This window comes from Micrasema longulum, unplaced genomic scaffold (assembly GCF_059751315.1).
Source record: "Micrasema longulum isolate JH-2025_06_02 unplaced genomic scaffold, ASM5975131v1 h1tg000498l, whole genome shotgun sequence".
Lineage (NCBI taxonomy): Eukaryota > Metazoa > Arthropoda > Insecta > Trichoptera > Brachycentridae > Micrasema > Micrasema longulum.
The window spans coordinates 352,547-376,468 of NW_028277695.1; the positions used below are offsets into that span (position 1 = coordinate 352,547).

At 33.3% G+C, this 23,922-nt stretch overlaps 1 protein-coding gene across 2 annotated transcripts; it reads right to left on the minus strand.

The window, feature by feature from the left end:
* Positions 1 to 14,736: 14,736 nt before the first annotated feature.
* Positions 14,737 to 22,896, minus strand: tap (Basic helix-loop-helix neural transcription factor tap). 2 transcript variants are annotated; one of them, XM_088227290.1, is made up of 2 exons: positions 22,800 to 22,896; positions 14,737 to 16,378 (listed from the first exon to the last, which is right to left on the minus strand). In XM_088227290.1, exon 2 carries the CDS (start codon positions 16,355 to 16,357, stop codon positions 14,954 to 14,956), a length of 1,404 nt encoding a protein of 467 aa, XP_088083416.1. In that variant the 5' UTR covers positions 16,358 to 16,378; positions 22,800 to 22,896; the 3' UTR covers positions 14,737 to 14,953. The 2 variants fall into 2 exon arrangements, with proteins under 2 accessions (XP_088083416.1, XP_088083415.1); XM_088227289.1 differs by lacking the exon at positions 22,800 to 22,896 and adding an exon at positions 20,152 to 20,287.
* Between the last annotated feature and the right edge of the window lie 1,026 nt (positions 22,897 to 23,922).

Below are 23,922 nucleotides of genomic sequence, written 5' to 3' on the forward strand. Positions count from 1 at the left end.
GAATGTTTTTGACTTTGACAAATGATAAACAATGAATACATTAGTTTTTTTTAAATATTATAAACAAGAATTTAATAACGTATTTACCAGTTTTAATAACTTTAAAAGTACTGTAAGATTTTTCTAGTGCTGTGGGTGTTTTTTGCAAATTGAGAAATTTTATTTTTTAAAGGTTATTATTACCGTTTTTGTCTGAAAGTGGCATGTCTGTTTTTAATAGAACTTAGAATTGACCTTGCGTTGCACCCGATAACACCAATATCTATTTTTTTCCAAAATGTGGAATGGCTGCTTTCCGCATAACTACGTTCAAATATACTGAATTGCTGAAAAGCCGGTTTCGTGGTTAAGCGGGTTATTTACTTTTCCTTTTATTAAAATGTACCTGTTCTAATAAATAAATAAAATAAAAAACAAAGTACTTGAAAATGTAAATAACACATTTTTTAAAAAGATTTGGAACAAAAGTGAATTGAAAAAAGAATGTGTTAATCTCGTTATTGGCAATATAATCCGATACGTAATTTATATGCTATTATTTTTAATTATAATGAATATATTTCAATCGTGTTCATAGGAGTTAGGGGAGACAGAGGGGTGGAAATCTCACCCCAAAGTGAAGTGGCGGTGGGTAGTAGCTAGGTACGGTTTCGTACTTCAAAATTCGGAATAAAATCAAACTAAGGGCGTCAAGGGAATTCAACCAAACTCAATAATAACAAGGACCACGCGAGGACTGCGCATTAATATCTATTATTATTTACATACCAGAATGATTTTTAAGTACAGGACACTGCAAATAATATAGTTTAATACCTACTTGTGATATTTAGGTATTATTACATGTTTAATTCCTCCGTAATATGGCACTTCATAACGAGCGTGCGATTATAAAAATATATCCAAGTATCTACTTGATAAATTAATCTCGGTGTGAAATATTACGCTAAAATAAATTTCCCACGACCCTGTTATACGATGACTACGTTTCGTATATTTTTATTTTTAATTTGAAGATTGCCTTTTATCAATAACTTTACCATATTTTTATACCAAACAAACTTGAAAGTATAATAAAGTTACATAATAAATATTATTTCTAATAGACTTATAAAATTCACATCATTAGTTGTAGTGTTTTTCAACGTATATTATAAATGCATAATCCCAGACAGGATATAGTCTAAGCCTAACCGAGTTGCATAGTAAACACTTAAAAAACTACAATTTTTCCTGCTACGTTGTATTGCTACATCAATGCAATCCATAACAGGACATCCTTCAATTTACGTTTCTCAGATAATGCCTATTTTAAGTTTTATGTTAGCATTTGAATCGTATTTTTAGCATCAAAAACTATTATTTATTCATTACTATAACTTTTTTAAATACGAATATTATTTTGGAGAAATTGGTAAAAAAAAATAAACCGAAAAAAAAACAGTCTGTACCTAGTCCCTAGTAACCGTATAATTTATATTTCAACAATGTTCGAGTATGTCAAAATGCTTGCAGACTGGCCAATGACAGGTCATAAGCCCTGAAAATCCCTAGACTTCCATATTCCCTTCTCAAAAATGTTTCCCCTCTCTGTTGTAAATATATTAAAATTTCTATTTGTCCTGTATTTAATGTCCATGTTTTATTAATACTTTTAACTTCAAATTCTTCCAAAAGATTTCGTGAAAATTATGTGGACTTTTGATTTCGGACTTATGCTGTAGAAAATAAGAAAATCAATAATAATTAAAAATTCGTTCGTTACCGGACTTCATACTGTTGAATTCACGAGACATTTTATGTAAAACATTTTTCTTTTATCGTGTCTAGTTCGAAGGTAAAATTAAAATTGTGTAAATTATTTTTAGATTTGTGGAACTTGTTTATTGATTATATTAATAAAAACGGATTTTAGTTTTGTAAAGGTTTAGTTTTATTAACGTAAGAACACAAAGATGGCGTCTCCAATGTTAAATTTAGTTATTTGATGATCGACCATTTACATTCTTTTGAAGCAGCCGCCGGTTATCAAACTGAGACTAATTGATAGGAGATTTGTAAATAGACAAATATCAACATAAAATAAGGAATTCGATCGTTTGGATTTAATTATATTTAAAAAGCACTAACTAAGAGCGAACTGACAGTGACAAGTGGTACTTGTGTTCCGAAGTGAAATAGTCGTATTTTTTCTAATTAGAAATAAGTATAACTAACTAACTAACTAACCATCACGCCATTTCCCCAGAGGGGTAGGCAGAGAGGATAGAACGCCACACCACTCTGTCCTGGCACACTTCCTTTGCTTCCTTCACATTCATACATCTTCTCATGCACGCACGTCGATTATTCCGACTTTTCACATGACCACTTTCAAGAATTTGTTGTACTTGATCATGCCATGTCTTTCTCGGCCTTCCTCGACTTCTACAACCAGACACATTCGCATCATAAATCTTTTTAGCCGTTCTTTCATCATTCATTCGCTTCACATGACCGAACCATCGCAAAAGACCTTTCTTAATTTTGTCGATAATGCTTAACTCAGCCTTGCATTCTGTTCTAATTTCGACATTAGGGCACCTATCATACATTGTTTTTCCGCACATTCGCCTGAGGGATCGCATTTCAACAGCATTCAGTCTACTTTCGTCCCTTTTTTTCCAACTCCATGCTTCGCTTCCATACATTAGGGTTGGTACCAGAACTCCATTATGAACTGCTAATTTAGCCTCTTGCGATAGACACTTATTTGCTACGACAGACTTTAAGGCACCATTAACTCTGTTACCGGCACTAACCCTCCTTTCAATATCCTTGTCCATATTTAAATAAGTATAATAAATAAAATTCCTTTATTTAGTTTAGACCACTTTGAATTTAGCACTTTTTACCAGTTACTGGTTTTTCCGCACATCGTAAGAATGGTCAGACTAAAAAAAAATATTGTCCCATCACTATTATCAGTGGCGCTACGGCCCGTCGTGGGCCCTGGCCTCCTTCAGAATCTGTCTCAATTCTTCTGTACAACCTGCAGCTGTTCTCCAGTTCTTCAGGCCAATTGCCCGCATGGCACTTTCCACACAATCCAGACATCTAATTTTAGTCTGCCTGTGCTTCGTCGGCCTTGCGGAATGGTAATAAGAATTTTACTGGTTATGGTTGTACGATCATCATTCATTGTTTGGACATGGCCCGACCATTGTGATTTCCTTATTTTTATGACTTGTACAATGTTTGGTTCGGCATACAGCGCTTCTAATCTGTCAGTCACGAAGGAACCCAGCCATCGGTGAAAAACTCTAAATCAAAAGTGGTAAAAACAAAAATATATATATTTGGGAACCTATTTTAATTATAATAATTAAAATTGTGTTTCTCAAGAAAAAATGTCAACAGAGAAACTAAATATAATACTTAAAACTTATTTAAAAAATAAAATATTAAATTAAAAATATGGTATTTATACAATATCCTGTTCTTGGACCGGTTGGCTAGTTTACTAACTTTTACTAACTTAGCTTGTTCAAACAGAACACCTATATTTGTTTGAATATATTATAAAATAGGTATTTTTTTGCGGTACACCTATACATAGATATCAAATATTTTAATATTTCGTATTATTTTCAATCGGCCGAACAAATATATATTTTAAATTATTTATGTTCATAAGTAGTATACATAAGCCCCATGGAAAACTTTTTTTTTTTTACTTTTGAAATAAAGTAAAATAGTTTAAACCGTATCAAACAAACTTTGCATATTATTTTTTATAATTGAATCAACCTAACAAGTTCGTCAGTCAGTTCAATTTTTAATGCATAAAGATACTAATAATATATGTACATATATATAGAAAATGAAGATGTATTTCCTTGGTTCACATTACCTTGAGACTCGTGATATGCTTTTGAATAAAAAAGTGACAAAAACCAGTTTTTTTAATTTGAGACGGAGACTAAAATATAATCAGTTTTAGTAATCTTAAATTCTCTTTTCGAATCCAAATCGTTTTCAAATGAGTAAAAAATGTCGTCCTGAGTTAATAAGAAGAATCATATGCCAATTTAATAAATTACATTTTGAATTTTTTTTAAATCACCAGATTTCCTGAAAAAAATATTGCGGGGAACCAAGAATTTATATTTGTTGAATATTATTTCTTACAAAGAAAAACCATCGAAATATTAGTTTTATTTATTCACTTTGTTAAAAACGCACCATGAATATTTGATAAATATAGAGTGTCATAAAATTATAATACATTTAAAATTCTATGTATAGCGTACTTAAAAAACATTTTATAATACAACTAAAGTGAACACTATAAATTGATAAAGGCTTTTAAGATAGAAAAGTATGATTTTGAACAATTTCCAGAAATAATTAACACAATGTTCAAATGTATAATAATAATTGTAGGTAGGTCGGTATTCGATTAATACTCGTATACCAATGCATATTACAGTACGTATTACAATATATACTAGTATTAATCGAGTACCAATCTCCCAACAATATATTACATGGTTAAATTTTACTTTTTCTGTCTTCTATTGTATCTTAAAATACATTTTATGCATGATGTATTAAACGGAATGTATCACACCGATGAAAACTTTTGGTTTTATATATGTTTGTATGAAATTAACATACAATGTTTTAAAACGCACCTTGCAGATAAGGCAGGACTCCGCTGTTTAATTTTGACTTAAACTTAAAAACGACTTTTTAGAAACCGCTTGTGATACAACTTTTTCATTAAGACAATAATTGTTAAATCAAGTTAACTACAAAAGTGTTTTTCTTAATTATTTCACCAATTCGTACGTGCACAAACAACATGATGATTTACTTAAACTAATGGAATTTTGTTGTGCTGTACCTTAGAATTTAGCTATGTTACTAAAAATTTAATTATAAAATGCTGAACAATTTTAAATCAAAGCAATAAAAAATGAATAAAAATACGAATATTTTTCTGTAAGGTTTCCTCTCAAAACGTAATAAAAAATAGGTAAATTACTGAAAGTAATAGTCAGTTGAAGATGAGCGAGAGACATGACGGTATCCGACAAGACTGATCGGCTAAATAAACTAACGGGGTCCTCATTAAACGCAGCAAAGTTCTCAACATGGCTCAGGACCGGGAGGAATGGAGGCCTAACATACAACTGGTGTCTGGCGTCTGACGTCCCAAGTCCCAGCAGACCACTACGACGACGAAGAATAAGCAGGTGAATTATGTATATTTTGTGGTGTGTTAGAATATTATTTTAAAATTTTCTTCTTGAATAAATGAAAATATCGTAATTAATCAATATTCTATTTCAATTATACAAAATTTCTGATAAAAATGAGTTTTTTACTTCTAAAAACCAGTTTATTGTTAAATTAATGAACGTTTTAAGTGCTATTTAAAAAAAAAGATGAATATTCAATAAAAGATTTCATTATTCAATCTGGAAAATGATTTAATAACCGGTTTAATTTGAAAGGAAATAACATGCTATCTCGAATTAATTAACAAATTATTGGAACAGAAATGTAAAGCCGCTTACAAAAAGGAATATGGAAATCTTGGCATTTAAAGTTTTAAAGGGTTTTACGACTAGGGCTTCTATTCGAGACTCGAGACCCGAAATTTAGACTCTCGAGACATCTTCGATATCGGGACTCTCGAGATGCTAGTATCGAAATTTAGAGATCAGAAGCATAATTTTAAACGCTCTCTAGGGGGCAGAGAACGCGATGCTAGTACGAAATTTATGTACCAACAAAAAATGTATAAGAATGAAAACATCGTATTAGATTGAGATTTATTTATTTAAGACAAAACACAAGGTTTTTAAACTTTACATATTACATTACATTACATATTTTAATTGCACGAAATATTCCCAATCAGCAAAAGTGCTGGTATGAGGGGATATTATATATAATAACACAATAGTTTAAATAAGTCGATAAAATAACACACATGACTCGTCACACGGGCTGTAAGAACTGATTTATTTAGGTGTTTTTTAAGTACGTATATGTTTTGTATATTTTTTAGGTCATTAGAAAGTGAATTGTAAAAATTTATTGCTGTATACACAAAACTGTTTCTTTTTCTGTTAGTCCTGGGTTGTTCGCAAATTAAATTATTTGATGCTCTTGTATTTATTGTATGTATGTTGTAGTTAAAATTAGATTTAATATTTGTCTTTATTTTAACCCTTTTTACCTTAAATATCTTTTTTTTTCTGTTTCCTCTAGATTGAGCATTTTTGTTGTTCTATATAAATCTGTGGTTCTAGTATATTTATTAAAATTAAATGTTACTTTAAGTGCTTTATTCGTTGTTCTTTGTATTATATTAGTAAAATAATAAAATTGAAGGCAGAATTTTACAATTTCAGTGGTGGCGCAGAAAACACTAAAAATCCAAAGTAAAAATCACACTCGCCGGGTCAAAACTGTCATTATTTAATTAGACAGGCTAGATCAGGGTGTCACTGCTCGAATGTATGCTTAAGCTGCACACATTTTCTCTTAGCTCTATCTGGAGCATGATGGTGGCCAACCGACTTCACCCTTAACTAGTTGTTGATTTAAATATGATTTTTCTGTTAAGTTATTTTTTTTAGGCTTTTGTGATATATTTATGTCTGGCAATAGAGGGATATTTAGTTGGTATGTTTTGTATTAATTTTAATAAAAAGATTAATTGAAAGTATACTATATCTTGGTATATATGTATGCACTAAATGCAACACTGAGCCCACGTCTTGTGTTCTATTTAACCGGAGTGCCAGAGCATACCTCGTAGTCAGTCGTGAAGCAGCGTCACAAGGCGCGACATACAGCTTTGAATTCACAGTAAATTGGCAGACAGTTAGTCTATTTTACTTTACTGCGCGTTTTGCACGGCAAATTTCCCGAGACAGCGCTCATTTTTCGGAACATAATTTTAAAATTATCGTTTTATGAAGCATCATCTCTATTTAAATATACCTCAGCTCTGTGATGTAATTTATTTACTACATGCATTATTTTTGTATACAAATCATTGTAGAATCGAATAGTCTGGAAGCCTCGAAAAGTCTCGATATTTCGAAACTTGGTCTCCGAGTCTCATCTTAGTCTCGAGACTCAAATTTGTGTAGAGACTAGAAGCCCTACTTAGGACCTATAATTTGCTAGTTTAAGCAATTCTTTTACAGACAATATAATTTTATGAATATATTTTTTCTATGTTTCAACATCAGTCTTTCTTCATTCTCCTCTTTTATTTACTCTAAAAATCACCATCATTCCCGTTTTCACACCTAGTGATGTAAATGGCATTGCATTTGTAATACAAATGCAGTGAAATTTGATATTTTGTTATATAAAGGTAAGTTGATCAGTCATACGCTTCAGGTGCCAGCAAGAAACAATGAAATATTGCAGTTAAAAATAACTTTCGATCAATTTTAACATCCATCCTGCTAGAAATCGAACGCAGGACCTCGAAAATGGTGGGCAAGTGCGCCAACCACTACACAACGAGGCGGAATTATCTCCACTCGATTTCTTCATTATGACGAGATCTGCCATCGAGTCGAAAACTCTCGTCCTGGGTTCCGGTTCCACTTCACACACATAACTGCATTCTTCGTCCGCCTGGACACATATAATATATTTCTAAACGCAGTTAACAATAAATTGTCTTAAATCGATATACCAATATGGAAATGATAATGAATATGACTATTATTAAAATACAATATGCGGACATCGGGCATGAAACACAATCTAGTCCGCACTAAACAAACACACGCGCCCGGTTAACTTTAAAAGTGTCCGAACAAACAACCCTTAAACTAATTGGAAGGGAAAACCGAATCAATATTCATTCGTTTTCGTCAGAAATTACAATAAAAAAGTAAAACATAAAAATCAGCGCTCAGAAAGCGGCAGCTGCGCAAGCAGAGCACCTTGCCCGGGGCTGAACGAGGGAGAGAGTTTATTGCTGGATTCATTTATGTATGTAGTTTAGTCTCGAAGCGAGACAATGGGGCGCTCATTACCGGCCCGCCACCATGCACCCCCTTCGACAGTAGTCCACCATTTATAATGCATTCAATTATGTTTATGTAGCCGCTGGGGTACGCGCCGACTCCGTCACCAGCCGGAGTAGGTAATAGTGTTAACAATTAATAGTGCTATTTTTATTCAATTTCATCAGCATGCGAATGAGGAAGTGCTACCGGAAATCGTATATAAAAACGAAAACGTAACCAGGGCCCCGATTACAATGGGAAGTTAAGATTTATCTTAAATTTTATCTACAAAGTAAAAATTAGTTTTCTGTACGAAAAGCAGAATATGCATACATTTTTTTCTTTTAATCATGTTCAATTATAGGTTACCAATGAAGGTAATTGAAGTGTTCATGCAAATATACTCATTTAAGTACACAAATGTCGATTTTTCTTTATAGAGAGTCTTAGATAACTCTATTAACTTCCCATTGTAATCGTGGCTCTGATAACCTACACTGCACGTAAGCAATAAATAAATAAAAAAAATCGTAATATAGTATGGTCTGGGTCTTAGAGTAATAACGCGCTGCCCGCTTATGGATATGCCATTTCGCCCTATGTTGATAAAAATCAAAAGCGTGTCAATTTTTGGTTTAGTTTAACAATATACATGTAACGGACGCTTCTGTCGCTGTACTTTTTTTTCTCATAAATAACATGGAAATCTCACTATAAAAAAATATATGTACAGAAATATGAATTGGAATAATCTTGCAATAATAAGTATATAATACCGTAGAGATATAATATAAAGAGATAACACCAGACAAATCCGAGCTAAAAAGTAGACCCCAAAGAAAATGGAAGGGAGGGAGCAAGTGTCATCACGTCATATTACGTCGACTTTGGCAAGCAAAACACGTAGTACAGTAAAAATAATGGACTGTTTACATCGGTATACTGTAATTTCAATTCAGTATGTTGCTCCCTTCCGCTTGTCGTTTCACTATCCGCCCAACTAACTGAGGAGGACAGAGACAGGAGATAGCTCACGTCGGGTAACATATTAGTAAGACGTTTTTTTTACATTTAAATAGCTATTTTAAACAAGTATTGATTAAGATAAAAACATTGCTTACCGGTGAAAGGTTATACTATCGCTTTTTCTATCTTTTCCAGATCGATTTGTGCGGCGTCTTGGCGTAAATATAGGCATTTTAGTAATTGCGAGGAGACAAAAGTTCAAAAGTAGCCGGCGAACGCGCGTAACAGACTAAAATCCGTTCTTTCAAACATATGCCAATTGGCCCCAGGTTGAGGGACCATATTTCTAACGCTCATGCTTACTATAGTTATATACCTTAATGTATAAGACTTGATTTTAAATGCAATAAATACATTGGAGTATTTGAAAGTAAATAATTCTAATGCAAATCAATTGTGCGTATGAGCGGCCATATTAGCGGTAGCTCGATATTGCTCTGAGGTGGGATAGACATAATATATTTACAACAATAAAATTATATTAAAGTTAAGTATCGTTTACACGTGGACAATAGGTACAAAAGATAGGAAAATATAGTCTTCTCTTAGCTCCGTGAACAGCCTCGACCGCGCAGGACAGATCAAAAATTGGGCAGCAGTTCACACGTGAGCGCTGCGAAAATGAATATACGACGGCGCTTATTACGAGAGAGTTCAATAAAAATAATTTTTGTTTTATACCAAGATGAACTGGAATTGTTAAAAAACAAACTAAATAATAAAAACGATTTTTTTTCTGCCTCACTAAGAAAAAATACGGGGGCGACGCGTACGCGAGCAAATCGCACTCTTATCATATGGTCCTGTCCGTGTGTATTCGCACGAGAACATTGCGGCCGCGCGCGGTGGTAGGGGTAATCATTGTTCTGCAAAGATAGCCTACCCGTCTGCCTCCGTGACAATATCTCGGGACAATGCCCTGTCCTACAAATTGCTCTTTACACGTGAACAATGGTCGAGCCCTGGGACAGAACAATATAAACAGAGACCCCTTTATGATGAAGAGAATAAGAATGATAGTAACTTGTTGTTCAAACGTCTAACTTACTCTAAAAAGTTCAACTGCTTTTAAGTAAATAAAAAAAAAAACTATTAATTATAATTTTTCTAATCGTATACAGTGATGCATAAGGAACAACATAAAAATAGGAATCAAATGCAACTATAGCATTTACTATGATTACGAATTTTGACATAGGGATCTTCATCAACAAGGGATAACTTCATCAATTGCCTTTCTGCACCTAATGGTGGTATGTAAACAATCTAAGGCTAAATCTATTTAAATCCAGTTCAAATAGTATCTAAACACATACAAAGTTTGATATTACCCTTATGAGGCACATCAACTTTTTTGTAAAACATGCGTGTTTTTTTTAATCAATTTAATAAGCGATAATGTGTTCCTCGTGCTATTTATCAATTCATTAAATTTTATTTAGCAATATTAATTTTGGCACTTGCTATTGCTATCATAAGTTCCCTGGGATTAACAATGCTAATGCGAATTATGCCATCACAAATAGTTAAGTTGTAGGTACCCGGACCTGATCTACACAGTTCCAGCACCGTTATACCTACCCGGTTACCCAGTTATCCAGTTATCCAGCCTCTGTCACGTTTCCCTCCCCAGTTTAACACAGCTTGATCCATAACGGGGGTGTATTGTGATATTGGCAGAGCAAAACAGAATCAGGATATTTAACGGAAATTCGAGGGATTAGAGTAACAGAGGTCTTATTTCAAAAATTATATTATCCATTCATCATTTGCCGATATTGCATTTTAGCGGTAGCTCTAAACTTAACGTTTAAGAATGTAATATGCTGTTAGTGTTATGGTTATGGTCCAAGCTGGTTTTTTAGCATGCGTCTCTATCTGAATAAAGAAACAAATTGGAGCATGTATATAATACTCGGTTCACTTGTGTATATGGACTAGCTCTCCCTAAATTCAATAATAAATACGGGAAAAGAACACCAGAGTACAATATACCATAAATGTATAATATGCTCCCATTAAATATAAAAAAAAACAAAAAACTTATCACAGGGGGCTTATGACAGGGCTTAAGACCTGTCAATGGCTGGTTTAAGTGGCCACTGTACACACTGTGTGACATTCACCATTCTGTCTATATTTGAACATCTATACCCCTTCAATTCTTTCATATGTTGATGGTTGTGAAGTTAAAGAGCTGAAACCTTTATTTATGCGGGTGAGATTCATCCAATTGAATTATTTCACCTACATACTAAGCAACGCCTGAAAATGTAATTTTCGGGCTATAGATGGACCTTCTCTTCATCTCTGTTGTAATATGTTAAAATTATGTTAGTCTGTGTGTTAGTCAAGATTAAAAAATAAACTTATTTGTACATATTATTGTAAATGTTTAGTAGGACTTGACTGTTATGTACGAATATATTAATAATAAAAAAACCTAAGAAATCCTTTATAACTACATCGTCTCCTTATCCCCCCCGTGGTGCAAAGGGCACTTATTCAATCGTACATCTTGCCAATTTATTACATCAAGGCAAGATTTACGATTCAAATAAACTAACAGGAAGCAGTCGGCTATCGCTGACTGTTACGTGCTGGGAAATTTGGTCCTTCGGGGCTCAGTTGATTAATTAGAATCTTGAGAAATTTCACCCTTTTGAGCCTCACAATTTGTTTTTGCTGTTAGGAGCAATCTAATTACAATAATGAACCGGATCGAGGTCTCGTAGCTAGTGTCGTGGACCCAGGGATCAGAGGTCCGAGCTTCGCACCCCGCTCTACCACAACTTGGTTCTCATTTTCTAATAAATAAAAAGTTTGGGTAAATCATAAGAACTCAAATATTTATTTAAAAAAATAAATAAAAGAAGAATGATCGGTCACTCAGAATAACGCTTCCAAAACCACACAGTTAAAATATATTAAATATTCCGGGTTCGATTCCTGGTGAGAACACAAAAGTTAAAAGTGATTTTTATCAAAAAACCGAAAAATCAGTAGAGTGCCAACCCGATCCTCCCAAGATCTACCGAATTTGGGTGAATTCTACCGATCATAAATGAATAAACCAAAAACTTTCTTTTTTTTTTTTTTTTCAGAAAGCTACTTTTTCTGCCTGTCTGTTATTATTATTTTTTTTAAATTAAAATTTTTAAATTTTCGTATTCTCACCGGGAATCGAATCCGGAACCTTCCGTTCGTGAGTCGAGTGTCTTAACAACTACACCACGGGGGCCGCCTATTATGTTATATATATACGACGATACGGACGATTGCCTATAGGAACCGATAGATCCTCCCAAGTATTCCGCTATACCGCACTCCTTCGCTTGCGATTTATCCTTAGTGTGTAAGTAGAATTTTTGTCTGTAATTTTGCTTATGTGATTTTTCGAAAATACTATAAATAAATAAATATTACGCCTATATAATGCATCTATACCTTTAAATGAAAATAATAATTATAAGTCCACCCACCCTAATTTTACCGGACCAAGTGAATTTGCGCGATACGCGTGAAACAGGCCCGTACACGACAGACCCAATCACTCACTTTTAGAATAATATTTAAGTTTATATATAAGATTTGAATATTGAGTTTAGGCACATAGGTACATGTTTATGGTTGAATTCAAAAACATAAATTAAATCATTTTCAAATATAGAATTTTATTTGCCAATGTCAAACTCAGCTCTACTAAAGATCTACTTAAGTGTGTAAGAATCTTAGAGGTCAAATATGTTTTCAATATATATTTTTGTTGTAAAATATGCATTATCAAGGTTTTGGGTGTTTTTCTTAATAATGCATATTATTATTGCGATTTCTGATTTATTTCCAATTGTTGTAATTTTAATTTTAAGATTAATTATGTTCCATGTATTTAAAAAATGTATAAGGTTTATCTGTTTTTTATGTCTTGTCTGTAATATTGTTTTGCTCCCATTTAACATATGTAAACACTGTATGTTTCTGGCTAGTATTACCAAGAATGGTAAAGGCCATAATAAAAGGAAAAAAAGGCTCTACTTAAGTGTGTAAGAATACGTTTTTCAAAAATGTATCAAATGTCAGTTGAAATTATTAAAGCATTACTAAAAATCCATTATAAATAAATGAATACGTAGAAATTAAGAAATTGTGAGGAAATTAATCAATTTAGTATCCTTGAAAAATAACTGTTGTTTGTAAACGTCAAAATACAAACTCCATATATGGATTTTAGTCGAATGTAACCCTGAAAATCGATAAAAAATACATATATATGCTTCTAACTTTTTTTGAAGAAGTTATAATTTATAAACCTTGAGAACATAAATTATTGCCATCTAGCGGCTGACCTGTGAAACATTAAACCAAAATTTCATTATTTTCAATAATAGATATTACAAGGGAAGATTTTATTTTGTTAATTGAAAAAGTTTTACCAGAATTTATCTGCCTTTTGCAACATAAAAAAAAATACAGGTGTGAAGATCCGATCGGTCCGCGTTTAATATATATGTACAACATTTTTGTCGTCCTTGTCGACTGGATGCGTGGCGTCTTCTGTAATCCGGCTACTCGGCGGTCAGGTGAGGTGGGGATGGTCTGAAGTCGGGGGTCCTGCGGCTGAGTTTTGCCCACGTTGACCGGTGGTCCAGCGGACAAAATGGGCCCGTATAGAGGACAGACACAATACATTATTTCTAGAGTAATAATATATGATTTCATGTCGACCCTTTCAGAAATCGAACAGGAGACCTAAATGGCATCTAAATGCGGCAACCATTACATATTAAAACGAACAAATCAATTCAGCTATTCAGAATTTTATGTAAAATATGAAACCGTATTTCTTGTTGGCAGAAAAACCTTTTTTATGAATACTAATTGACACTAATAGCTGGATCCAAATGACATATCATTTATGACATTCAGAATTTAAATGAATATCTACAGATTTACAAAAGTTTGCTGCACAACAGGATCTTCTTGGGGTCTGGACTTGTTTTTGTTTCATATAGGTTATTAAAATGTCTCAGATAACCTGTTACTTTTTCGGATAATATATAATTAGTAATTAATATTTCATCACTTTAGTGAGTTCTCAAAATTTATATCATATATGAAAATGCCACCAGATTTAGCTATAAAACATCTGGAACAGGTTTAGTGATCAACGTTTAAAATATTTAGACTCTTTATTTACATATTTATTATTTTATTTCAACACAGACGAGCATAAAAATCTAACACAATATGTAAACTAATCTACCGTTTAACGATTTATTAACAAATAGTATGATTTTAAAATTTAAATGCTACTCAAAATAGCAAAATCTTTTGAGAACCCAATTCAGTGTTTAAGAATGTCTTCGTGCTCAAATTTAAGATGACCTTAATAAAGAAACCAAATTTATATCACTCCACCATTATATGAAATAATAAATAACTTCATCTTGATATCTTTGTTCTAGGTAATAACTGTGTCTAGTTCATTAGAATAATTTGGTGCCCAGCTTTTGAAAAATAAATAAACGTAAAAAATAACAACTTATTTAATATTTTCGATATAGTTGTAATTGTTATAAATAAAATTTAAATAAAATTTGAACAAAATATTTGAAATTAATATTTAAACAAATAAAAAGATTTAAATGTCAGAAGGACCCTGGTTTGAATCCCTTGGCGTTATTTTTTCTGTGACACAATTAAGGCATACTAATAAAATTATTATAATACACAGTTTTAACTGGAGATTTCCAAAATACTTTTTTTCGCTAAATAAAACACGCTGGTTTATCATAAAATATATGTAAATAATTTATTAAAAAATCACACGTTTCTTTTGAAACTAAAATACCTTAAATTTATATGTATATTTGATTTATAATGCTAATGAAATGTTAATGGATAATTGTTCCCCTCGTTCCATTTCCTTCCCAATCCACCGCCGGTATTGAAGATCCTATTGTCACTATATCCCCCACTCCACCGTAGTAGTACGGAGATTCGTATGGATTGTTGGAATATGTAGTATCCCCATACTGATGGTTGTAGTCACTGTTTGGTACAGAGCATCCAACTCCGTATGATGAGATCTCAGTGCCTCCATTTCTTCTGGCCGTTTCAAACGCTCCTTTAAATATGGCGTATTTTTCTTTGCAGAACCCGGGGGTCTCGTCTACCACGTTTTCAGGAAACCAATCTTCGTGGGATTTCACGTACTGCGTTAGACCGCTCGAATTTTCATAACCCGCCGAACTGTTCAGGCGATTGTCGTTGATCTTGTCACAATCATCGTTGGATGTCTCCGACTTTATACTGCGGCTGTAGTAGGCGTGCTTGAAATCGTAATTCTTTGTATTCATGTCATCTAGAAGATACCTCGGAGAGGAAATGTACCCGCACCCCGTTGTTGATGCGATGCAGTTTCCACCTTTGTTATTTATAGACACTGTCACATTTCCGACATTCACTAACACACCGTCTGAAGTTTGACAAAAGTTCGCTCCATTCGGAAAAATATTACGATTAATTCCGCTATAGTTTATATTATTTTCAACTCCATATTCGTTGTAATAACTATTGTAAGATGTATCTAAAATTTGTTTATTATTTGGTAAAAAGAACATTTCCTGAAACGCGTCTTTGGTATTTTTCTCTCGAGTTACGGAGCAACTCTTTATATTTTCTAAACCTAATTTGTCTCCGTTATTGATGCATTCCAAGGAGTCTAGAGTTTGGCTTAAAGCAAAAATGTAGTTATGAGCGAAGCGAAGTGTTTCAATTTTGGTAAGTTTGGTGTCTTCCGGGAATGCCGGCAATACCAACCTCAGCTTATCGAGGGCTTCGTTGAGCATGTGCATTCGGTTCCTCTCCCTGTCGTTCGCCTTCATCCTCCTCGTTTTCTTGAGACGGAGTATGTGAGAAGGACTTCTCGATCTGGTGATACGATTTTTCCCGTGGGCGTACTTCCTTTTTGGTTTTGCGTTGTCTTTATTTTTGGTTTTACCGGCGTTTTTAGTTGGCGACGAAGTCGATCCGTTGATTACAATATCTGACGTGAATTCTGTAAAGGTAATTTTGTCTGTCGGGGTTTTGACTAGAAACTCTTCGATAGAATCACATGTCGGGAAAAGTTTTCTGCTAGCGGTTCGCTTTCTTACTGGCGAAATGGATATTCCTCGATCGGAGAAGTCGAGTATCCTCTGCACTGGAGTTGTTTCGCAGGAGCTGTTGTGGAAGACATCTTCGAAACTTTTTTCGAAACCAGAGTCCGAAGAGCAAATACTGTCGTTCAGATCCATCCTTTACTAGTATTTATCTGCCTGAAACAATAAGAAAACACATTTGTTACGTAAAAAAAGTAATTAAAATACGTTTGAAAAATTAATTATGTAGCGGAAATTTGGTATTTTAACATTTGTATGATTAATGTGTTTATTATAAACTCATCTACGCACTATTTTGATAGCCGTGAAGTATTAAATTGATGACTCCGTATTTTAACTACATAAACGTGTTAAATTTACATATGAGGAAGTAAAATCAGTATTGACCAGATTGAAAGGTAATAAAGTTGAACGATTTCCCCCATTGTTAGAAGTCAATCAGATTTATTCCCGGAGTCAGGTGTCTCGACCAGTGACCATCCACCGTGACGGAGGTAATTACACGCGATATTACGCGGAGTGTTCGGTCAAGTCACCCCAACCCGCGACCGTCCGCGTCCCCGCGCTAGAGCGGCATGCCGCGTGCGCTGTGCACCGTGCACCGCATGCAGTGTGGCGTATGGCTGTCACGATTACGCACGGAAGTGATTTTATCGTAACATAGGAGGCAAGTACATGCTCATGCTTACTTTCATCCACATACATATCCAGAAATTTGGAGACCAGATATTTATTTTGAATATAAATTGTGTGTGGTCTCGTAGAAGTGTTGTGGGCTCACGGATTAAAGGACCGAGGTTCAAATCCCATTCTACCACAACTCGATTCCCATTTTTCCGAAACAAGTTAGTTACGGTCTTTAGGAATTGGTCTGAAAAATGTAATATTCTGATAAATAATATTAAAACATTATTTTTTTATTTTATTTTAAAGATAGCATTTCTATGAAATCGATCTACAGTATTCATAATACTTTAAATATTTTGCCTATGTACGATAATATTTTTACATGAAAACTAATAAAATTACATTGTGAAATATTTTTAAATAGGTTCTCGTTTTCTTTGCAATCATACTAAAGAACAGTCAGTAAAAAATAAATGTTTTTGTACTACAAGTATTGTTTTAATATTAAATGAGCTGATATTTTAATATTAAATGGACAAATTATAAACAATATCCGATACGCGGAAGATACTGTCCTTCTAGCAGATAGTATGGAAAGCCTGCAGCTATTTTTGGACAAAGTTTACATGGCTAGTTTAAATAAAGGGCCAGAAATGTATATTTCCAAGACTAAATGTATGGTTATTCGAAAAAAGCCGCAAACTTTCCCAATGACTTTAAAACTTGAAGCGCAGGTTATTGAGCGAGTTCATCAATATAAATATTTAGGATGCTGGCTGAATGATAAATGGGATCACTCACAAAATATCAAAGTCAGAATAAAGATGGCGCGAGACTGCTTTTTCAGGATGCGGGCCCTTCTTTGCAGTAGAGACTTTATTTTAGACCTCCGAATGCGCATTGTACGATGTTACGTTTTCTCAGCTCTTTTTCATGGCGGACACTCACCCAAAGCACTTTAAAAAGATCGAAGCCTTTGAAATGTGGTGCTACAGGAGGATTTTAAAAATCTCCTTGGTGGATAGAATCCGAAATGATGACGTTCTCCGACGGATGGAAAAAGGTAAAAGGTAAAGAGGTACTGAAGACTATAAAGAGAAGAAAACTAGAGTACTTTGGGGATGTGATGATAAGCGAAAAATATAATATTTTACAAATTATTCTACAGGGAAGGATTGAAGACGCAGTGCAAGTAGAAGGCGTATCTCTTGGCTAAAGAACTTGCGTGACTGGTTCCATAGCAGCACTCAGTCCTTGTTCAGGGCAGCTGCTAACAAAGTGAGAATTGCCACGATAATATCCAACCCCCAACAGGGAGAGGAAACAATAAGAATAAGATATTCTAAAAATGACAAATAAATTTTTAGAATGAACCACCTAGAGTCCATACTTAAAACGTTTTTTTTGGCACAACAACTCTACGGGCCTTGACAAAATTACGGTAGTAAAATATAAAACATGCAGTTTGGTAACATTACATAAAATAAAATAAAATAAATAAATATTTTTCGAAAGAAACAAACATAAAATTTCTCTATGTGAACCATTTTATAAACAATAATCAATTTGTGAGTAGGGAGTCGAACCCTGGACCTCTAATCCGTAGTCTTTACATTAAGTTCTGCATCACCATATCATTAATGTTAATTTATGGATTAAATGCATAAAAACGCCTCCGGCGGCCTCAACGGTACAGTGGTTAAGACACTTGTCTTACACACGAAAGGCGCAGGGTTTGATTCCCGGTGAGAACAAAAAAAAGGTTTTTATCAAGCCTGGGTGTACTGTGCTGTAATTCACCACTGTGGTTGGGCTTTAAGGCCTGTTGTGGTGCGAAAAAAATCAAAAACGATTTTAACCCAAAAAAGAGAAACATAGAATATTTAAAAAGAATTCAATTAAATATTTATGAATTCCGAAAATTCAGAATTATGTAGAAAGGATTTTGACATTCATCTTAAATTTCCTTTGATGTTTTCAATAAAAGCATTTCTTCAAAGTGCCAATATTCGCTAAGGAAATTATCAGAATGTATTTTTAAACCCCTTACATACCAAGTTTACAAAAGCAGAATAAAAATCATCTGCGTTATTGAGTAAATATTAAGTTTTAATACACAAGTATTTAAACTGGTGTTTAAAATGAATGCATGACCACTATTATTTAATAAGCTTGCTAACAGGTTTTCCAAATAGACTTTGGATACGTGGTATAGTTTAGCAATAAACGAACGTAGACAAAAATATTTGATTTAAAATTAAGCAACATAAAAAAACAAGCCTTTTTGTCAAAAAATAACTAATGATTAATAGAAATCATTGTAATTTGTATAAAAAAATTAATAATCAACATTAAATGGCGTTCAATTACAAAAACTAAAAAAAATATTGGAGCAATAACTTTATTTATTAACACTACGTGGCTTATTTTACATTTAATTGTAATACTACGTAAGACTACGCATATACCAACCAAAATAAAAGTTTGTAATTAATTATCATAATATGAGCAGTAAGTACGTACTCCGTTTTGAAGAAACGTGTTTAGGATTTTACAATATCTGAATGTACATTCTTCTAGAAATCTTATTTTTATATTTTGAATATTCTATATAATAAATTAAGTATCTACATTTGTACGATAGTTCAAACTTGAAAATATGATACAGTAAAAGGTGTATCATACTCAGTACAACTATAAGACTTACGTTTTTAAATTATACGTATCTTCAATTAATAAATTCAGAAATTAAGTCATTTTGACTGCTTTCAGTATATTTATATATTTCAACAGGAAATGAGAGTTCGTGAAGGGAAAGGTGTTATGTTTATTACTATGTTTAAACATTCAATAAATGAAATTATTCAATACTTTGATTTTTATGAAGTTAAAAAACTAAATAAAACTTAAATCAACCAATGGCAGGTAGCAAGTTCTGTAAATAAGGATACTTTCAAACTTTCTTCTCAAAAGAGTTCTATGTCTGTTGAAATATTTTTCAGTCTTGATAAACTCCATAGGGGATAAAATCTAGTACTTGTCTACAAGAATTTGGATACCTTCAACATATTTTTTAACTAATTATTGTGCTTTCAATAATAGTTTAACTGTGTCCAAATGTTCGTAGATAAGGTTGAATTTCACCTTTCGGGAATTATCACGATTGAAGTTTATTGCAACAGAGATTTGAGGAAACGTAGGATCAAGCAAGCCAATGACATATAATAGGCAGAATACATTATTTTTGAAAAATGTTTATCCGCTCTTTTGCAATAAATTTAAATTAATTGTATTTTACTTACTCGAGTAATGAAACTAATCAAATGAACACAGCAGCACATCACCAGCGAAGAAATAAAAGTCTAATGCGATATTAATGACACAACAACAAACACTTAAAGTTGACGGAACTAATTTAGTCGACAAATAGTAGATTTGTGGCGCGGAGCGTGGCGGGTTAACCGCCTCCCAACCCTGACGCGTGCCAGCAACTAACTCCCTCGCATATTATGCACCCTATTTATTATACCGAACTCCCCAAACACGTGATTTGATAGCTACAAATCTGGCAAACATTCCACATACTCCCTGCTAAGAAGTACTCTTGGCCTTTTTGAGTACTTAGTTGTCAATTGGCAGCTCTTAAGACACTTTAACAAAAAGGAATAAACGAAGTCCAGGTGGCCGAAGAATACGTTATGTGTGTGAAATAGGACCAAAACCCTAGACGAGTTTTTGCCCAGGTGAAAATCCTCAAAAAGAAAATCGAGAGGACCTCGCAGTGTAGTAGTTGGTGCGTTCGCCAACTGAGCTTGAAGGTCCAGGTTCGATTTCTGGCAGCTTCAACGTAAAGTATTTAGGGTGATTCAGTGCAATATTTCCCTGTCCCTAGATTAGTACCTGAAGCGTAAAAAACATCACCGTACCATAACTGTATGAATGCAGTGCCCTTTGCACCGCTGGGTGCGGATAGGGAAATTTTAATCGTGATGATATATGAGCAAACAGTTTTGAAATTTATCACAACCAAAAACATCATTTTACTGGGTGAATGAAAAATACAGTTCTGTGTGTGCAATTGAACCAGAATCCTAGACGAGTAGTTTTAACTCAATGGCTGCTTTCAGATTAATCTTAACAAGGATATCGAGTAGAGTTCAGTTCGCCTCGAAGTGAACTGGTTAGAGCGTTTGCCTTTCATGTTTTTTTAGTACATAAAATACTAATTTTTTCAACTTGAGATCTCGGGATCGATTCCTGGCAAGGTAACAAGAAAATATATTTTTTAAGGTGATTTTCACCGTAATGTAACCAATTCAAATCGTTCGACTGTTTGCCTTGTATCTTGCCTTCGATTCGAGCAACTGGAGTACAAACGCAGTCCTCTATGCACCACTAGGTGCAATTAGGAAACAAATTCAATCCTGTAACAAGAATACAACTTATTTATCCAGGATTTTGTGAAATTAATATATTCATTATTTATTTATTTCGACGGCTTACGCCGTTGACAAAATATTAAATAATATTGAAAAAAAATTATAATAAAACAAAACACCTGAACACAGTTTGAAAAATATATATAAATGTATCAAAATCGGCAGAAAATAAGGAAATAATAAAGAAAAATTAAATAAGAAATTATAACATAGGCATGCAGCAAATTAACAATAAATAAAAGGTTTAAATAAAAAAGTATTGAAGTAACAGATGCGATGTATCATAGCACAAACAGTAAAACAAGTATAAAACTTAGTACGTTTTTATAATTTAGAAAAGAAGTGATTGAAAAGTAATGATTTTAATTGCTATAAAGATAAATTAAATAAACCTAAGTTTCCATGTTTGTTTGTTAACATGTGAAACCGTGGAATAGATGAGTATTTGGCATAGTTTGAACTATGCAAATCAACAGCAAAAGAAGTATTATGTTGCTATATTCAATGTATTCTTATAATTATGTACTTATAGGTACATATATAATGCACATTACGTGCATTGATAAAAAAAAATAGCCAAAACAGAATTAATGGTGCCATTAAAATTGGTAATATATTTATACTCTTATATTTTTTGTGATTAGAAGGTACCTACATTTCTCGCCTTTTGATACAACCTAGTTTTTACATTCATTCGGATTAGTTATACCAAGTTAAGGAAAACGCTATTGTATTTTTATTGCAACGCGCAGTTATATTTTTTTATGAAATGAACCGAAAATTTGTCAAAAGATATTTTACGCAAGAAATTACACAAACAAGACACAAAAGAAAGCAATAATGGATTCAGCGTACACGGCTTTTAGTGGAAAATCGAGTACAAACTGTAGCGAAAAATAAATGTTTGACTAAAGGGGAAGAATGGGCAACTATGCGCGAGATCACCCTCTGAGTTTTACCCCTACCTAAAGGGTTATGAATGAATAATACCAACTACACGTACCTGTTTATTTGTTCAAAAAACTCTCTAAAATTTATTACCCGCCCAAGAAGGGGTGCGTCTGAAAATAAAACACCCCTTAGAGGCTTCGCCGACAGAACGCCGAGGGCTCGATACAGACCCTTAATCCTATTGTTACTATTTTAATTCGACAAACTGGCTCTTTGAAAGCTTTTAAACTGTAAAAATGCACTGACACTAAACAGTTCATTTTTTATCCTTTTAGTATGGTCGCTGCGTAGCGAACAGAGGAAGGGTTGGCTCATATTCGTCTCATAACTACTGTAGGTTATTACGGTGGAGGAGAGGATTTAGCACGCTTGCGGATACTCTGTTTGTGGCGATTATGTTTGTTATTACAAAACAAATATTGTTAATGAATTGTGAAATATTTGTCAACATGTTGCTAGGTTTATAATCAATAAAGTACTTATAATACAGGTTTATAAATTTACATATTTTTATAGTTACATATTTTTTACACATTTTAGATTTTTGTAGTGCAACAGACCAATAATCTCAGTACAGTAGGTGGTACATTTTCGGTATTTTCAAATTATTGATAATTAACATATTTTAAATACAATATAGGTATACAAAAACTAAATTATTATTCACAAGACTCAGAAAAGCCAGAATAAAAAGAAAAAAAGACACTCGAGCTTCGAAAAAAACGAAAACTTTGAAATTTAATTAAAAATACTCGTACCTACATAGTAGAATAAATTCTTTGAAACACATTGGTATTAAAAACACACCACGTATTTTTTTATGTTAGAACCATTCTCAATATTAAATACAATACGTGGACAGCTAACATCCATGTGCGAGAATAGAATCCAGCAGTTCTTTGGACGTATTTCTAGAGGAAAATCTGATAGTTGGGAGAAAACTATCCTCCTTGGAAGGTCGCGTGGACATTAACCGACAAGATGGAGCGGCTTGGTCATTGAATTGTCAGAACTATCACTGACAAATATCTACAACAGAATATCACAAAACCGTCCTGGGACATTGGTATTGTGATGATATTGTGATCCATCTGGATGGAGTGAGACTGTCTACAGACGAGCCATGCTCAAGTTGGGCGAGATCACTATGAGGATAGTCCGAGGAGGTATGAGGCGCGGATTAAATGAATTAGTTCGCATAACTACCGAGATAAAATAACATAAATCACTAGTCTCCGACTGATTTAAAGAGTTGTTTACTTCCTTACTGGTATGGCTGTTATCAAATTTTATTTATTCCTCCTGGAAAAGCGTTTTTTTTACACTCAATCATAGTAATTTACTATTTTTTTATTTAAATAAAAAGCCATGCTTTATAGAGTTAGATGGTTTTCATTAAAATATTAACTCCTGATCGAATGGTCACTTTCGTATGATGCCCCTGTCTCTCTTGGTAGTGCCATTTTTCAGAAAGGTTAGTCACATTTCGAAGATAAATGGAACCATATACCTATATTTATGATTTTGATTAATTAATGAGTTTAATCAAAAAACATTTACAAAAAACATAAATGTTACGTATTTTAATGTTCTTTTGCCATATTTGTTTCATGTTTTCGGAATCACTGAAGCTTTATTGAAGATACAATGCCACAGAATTCCTAGAACTGGTGCTTTAGTAAT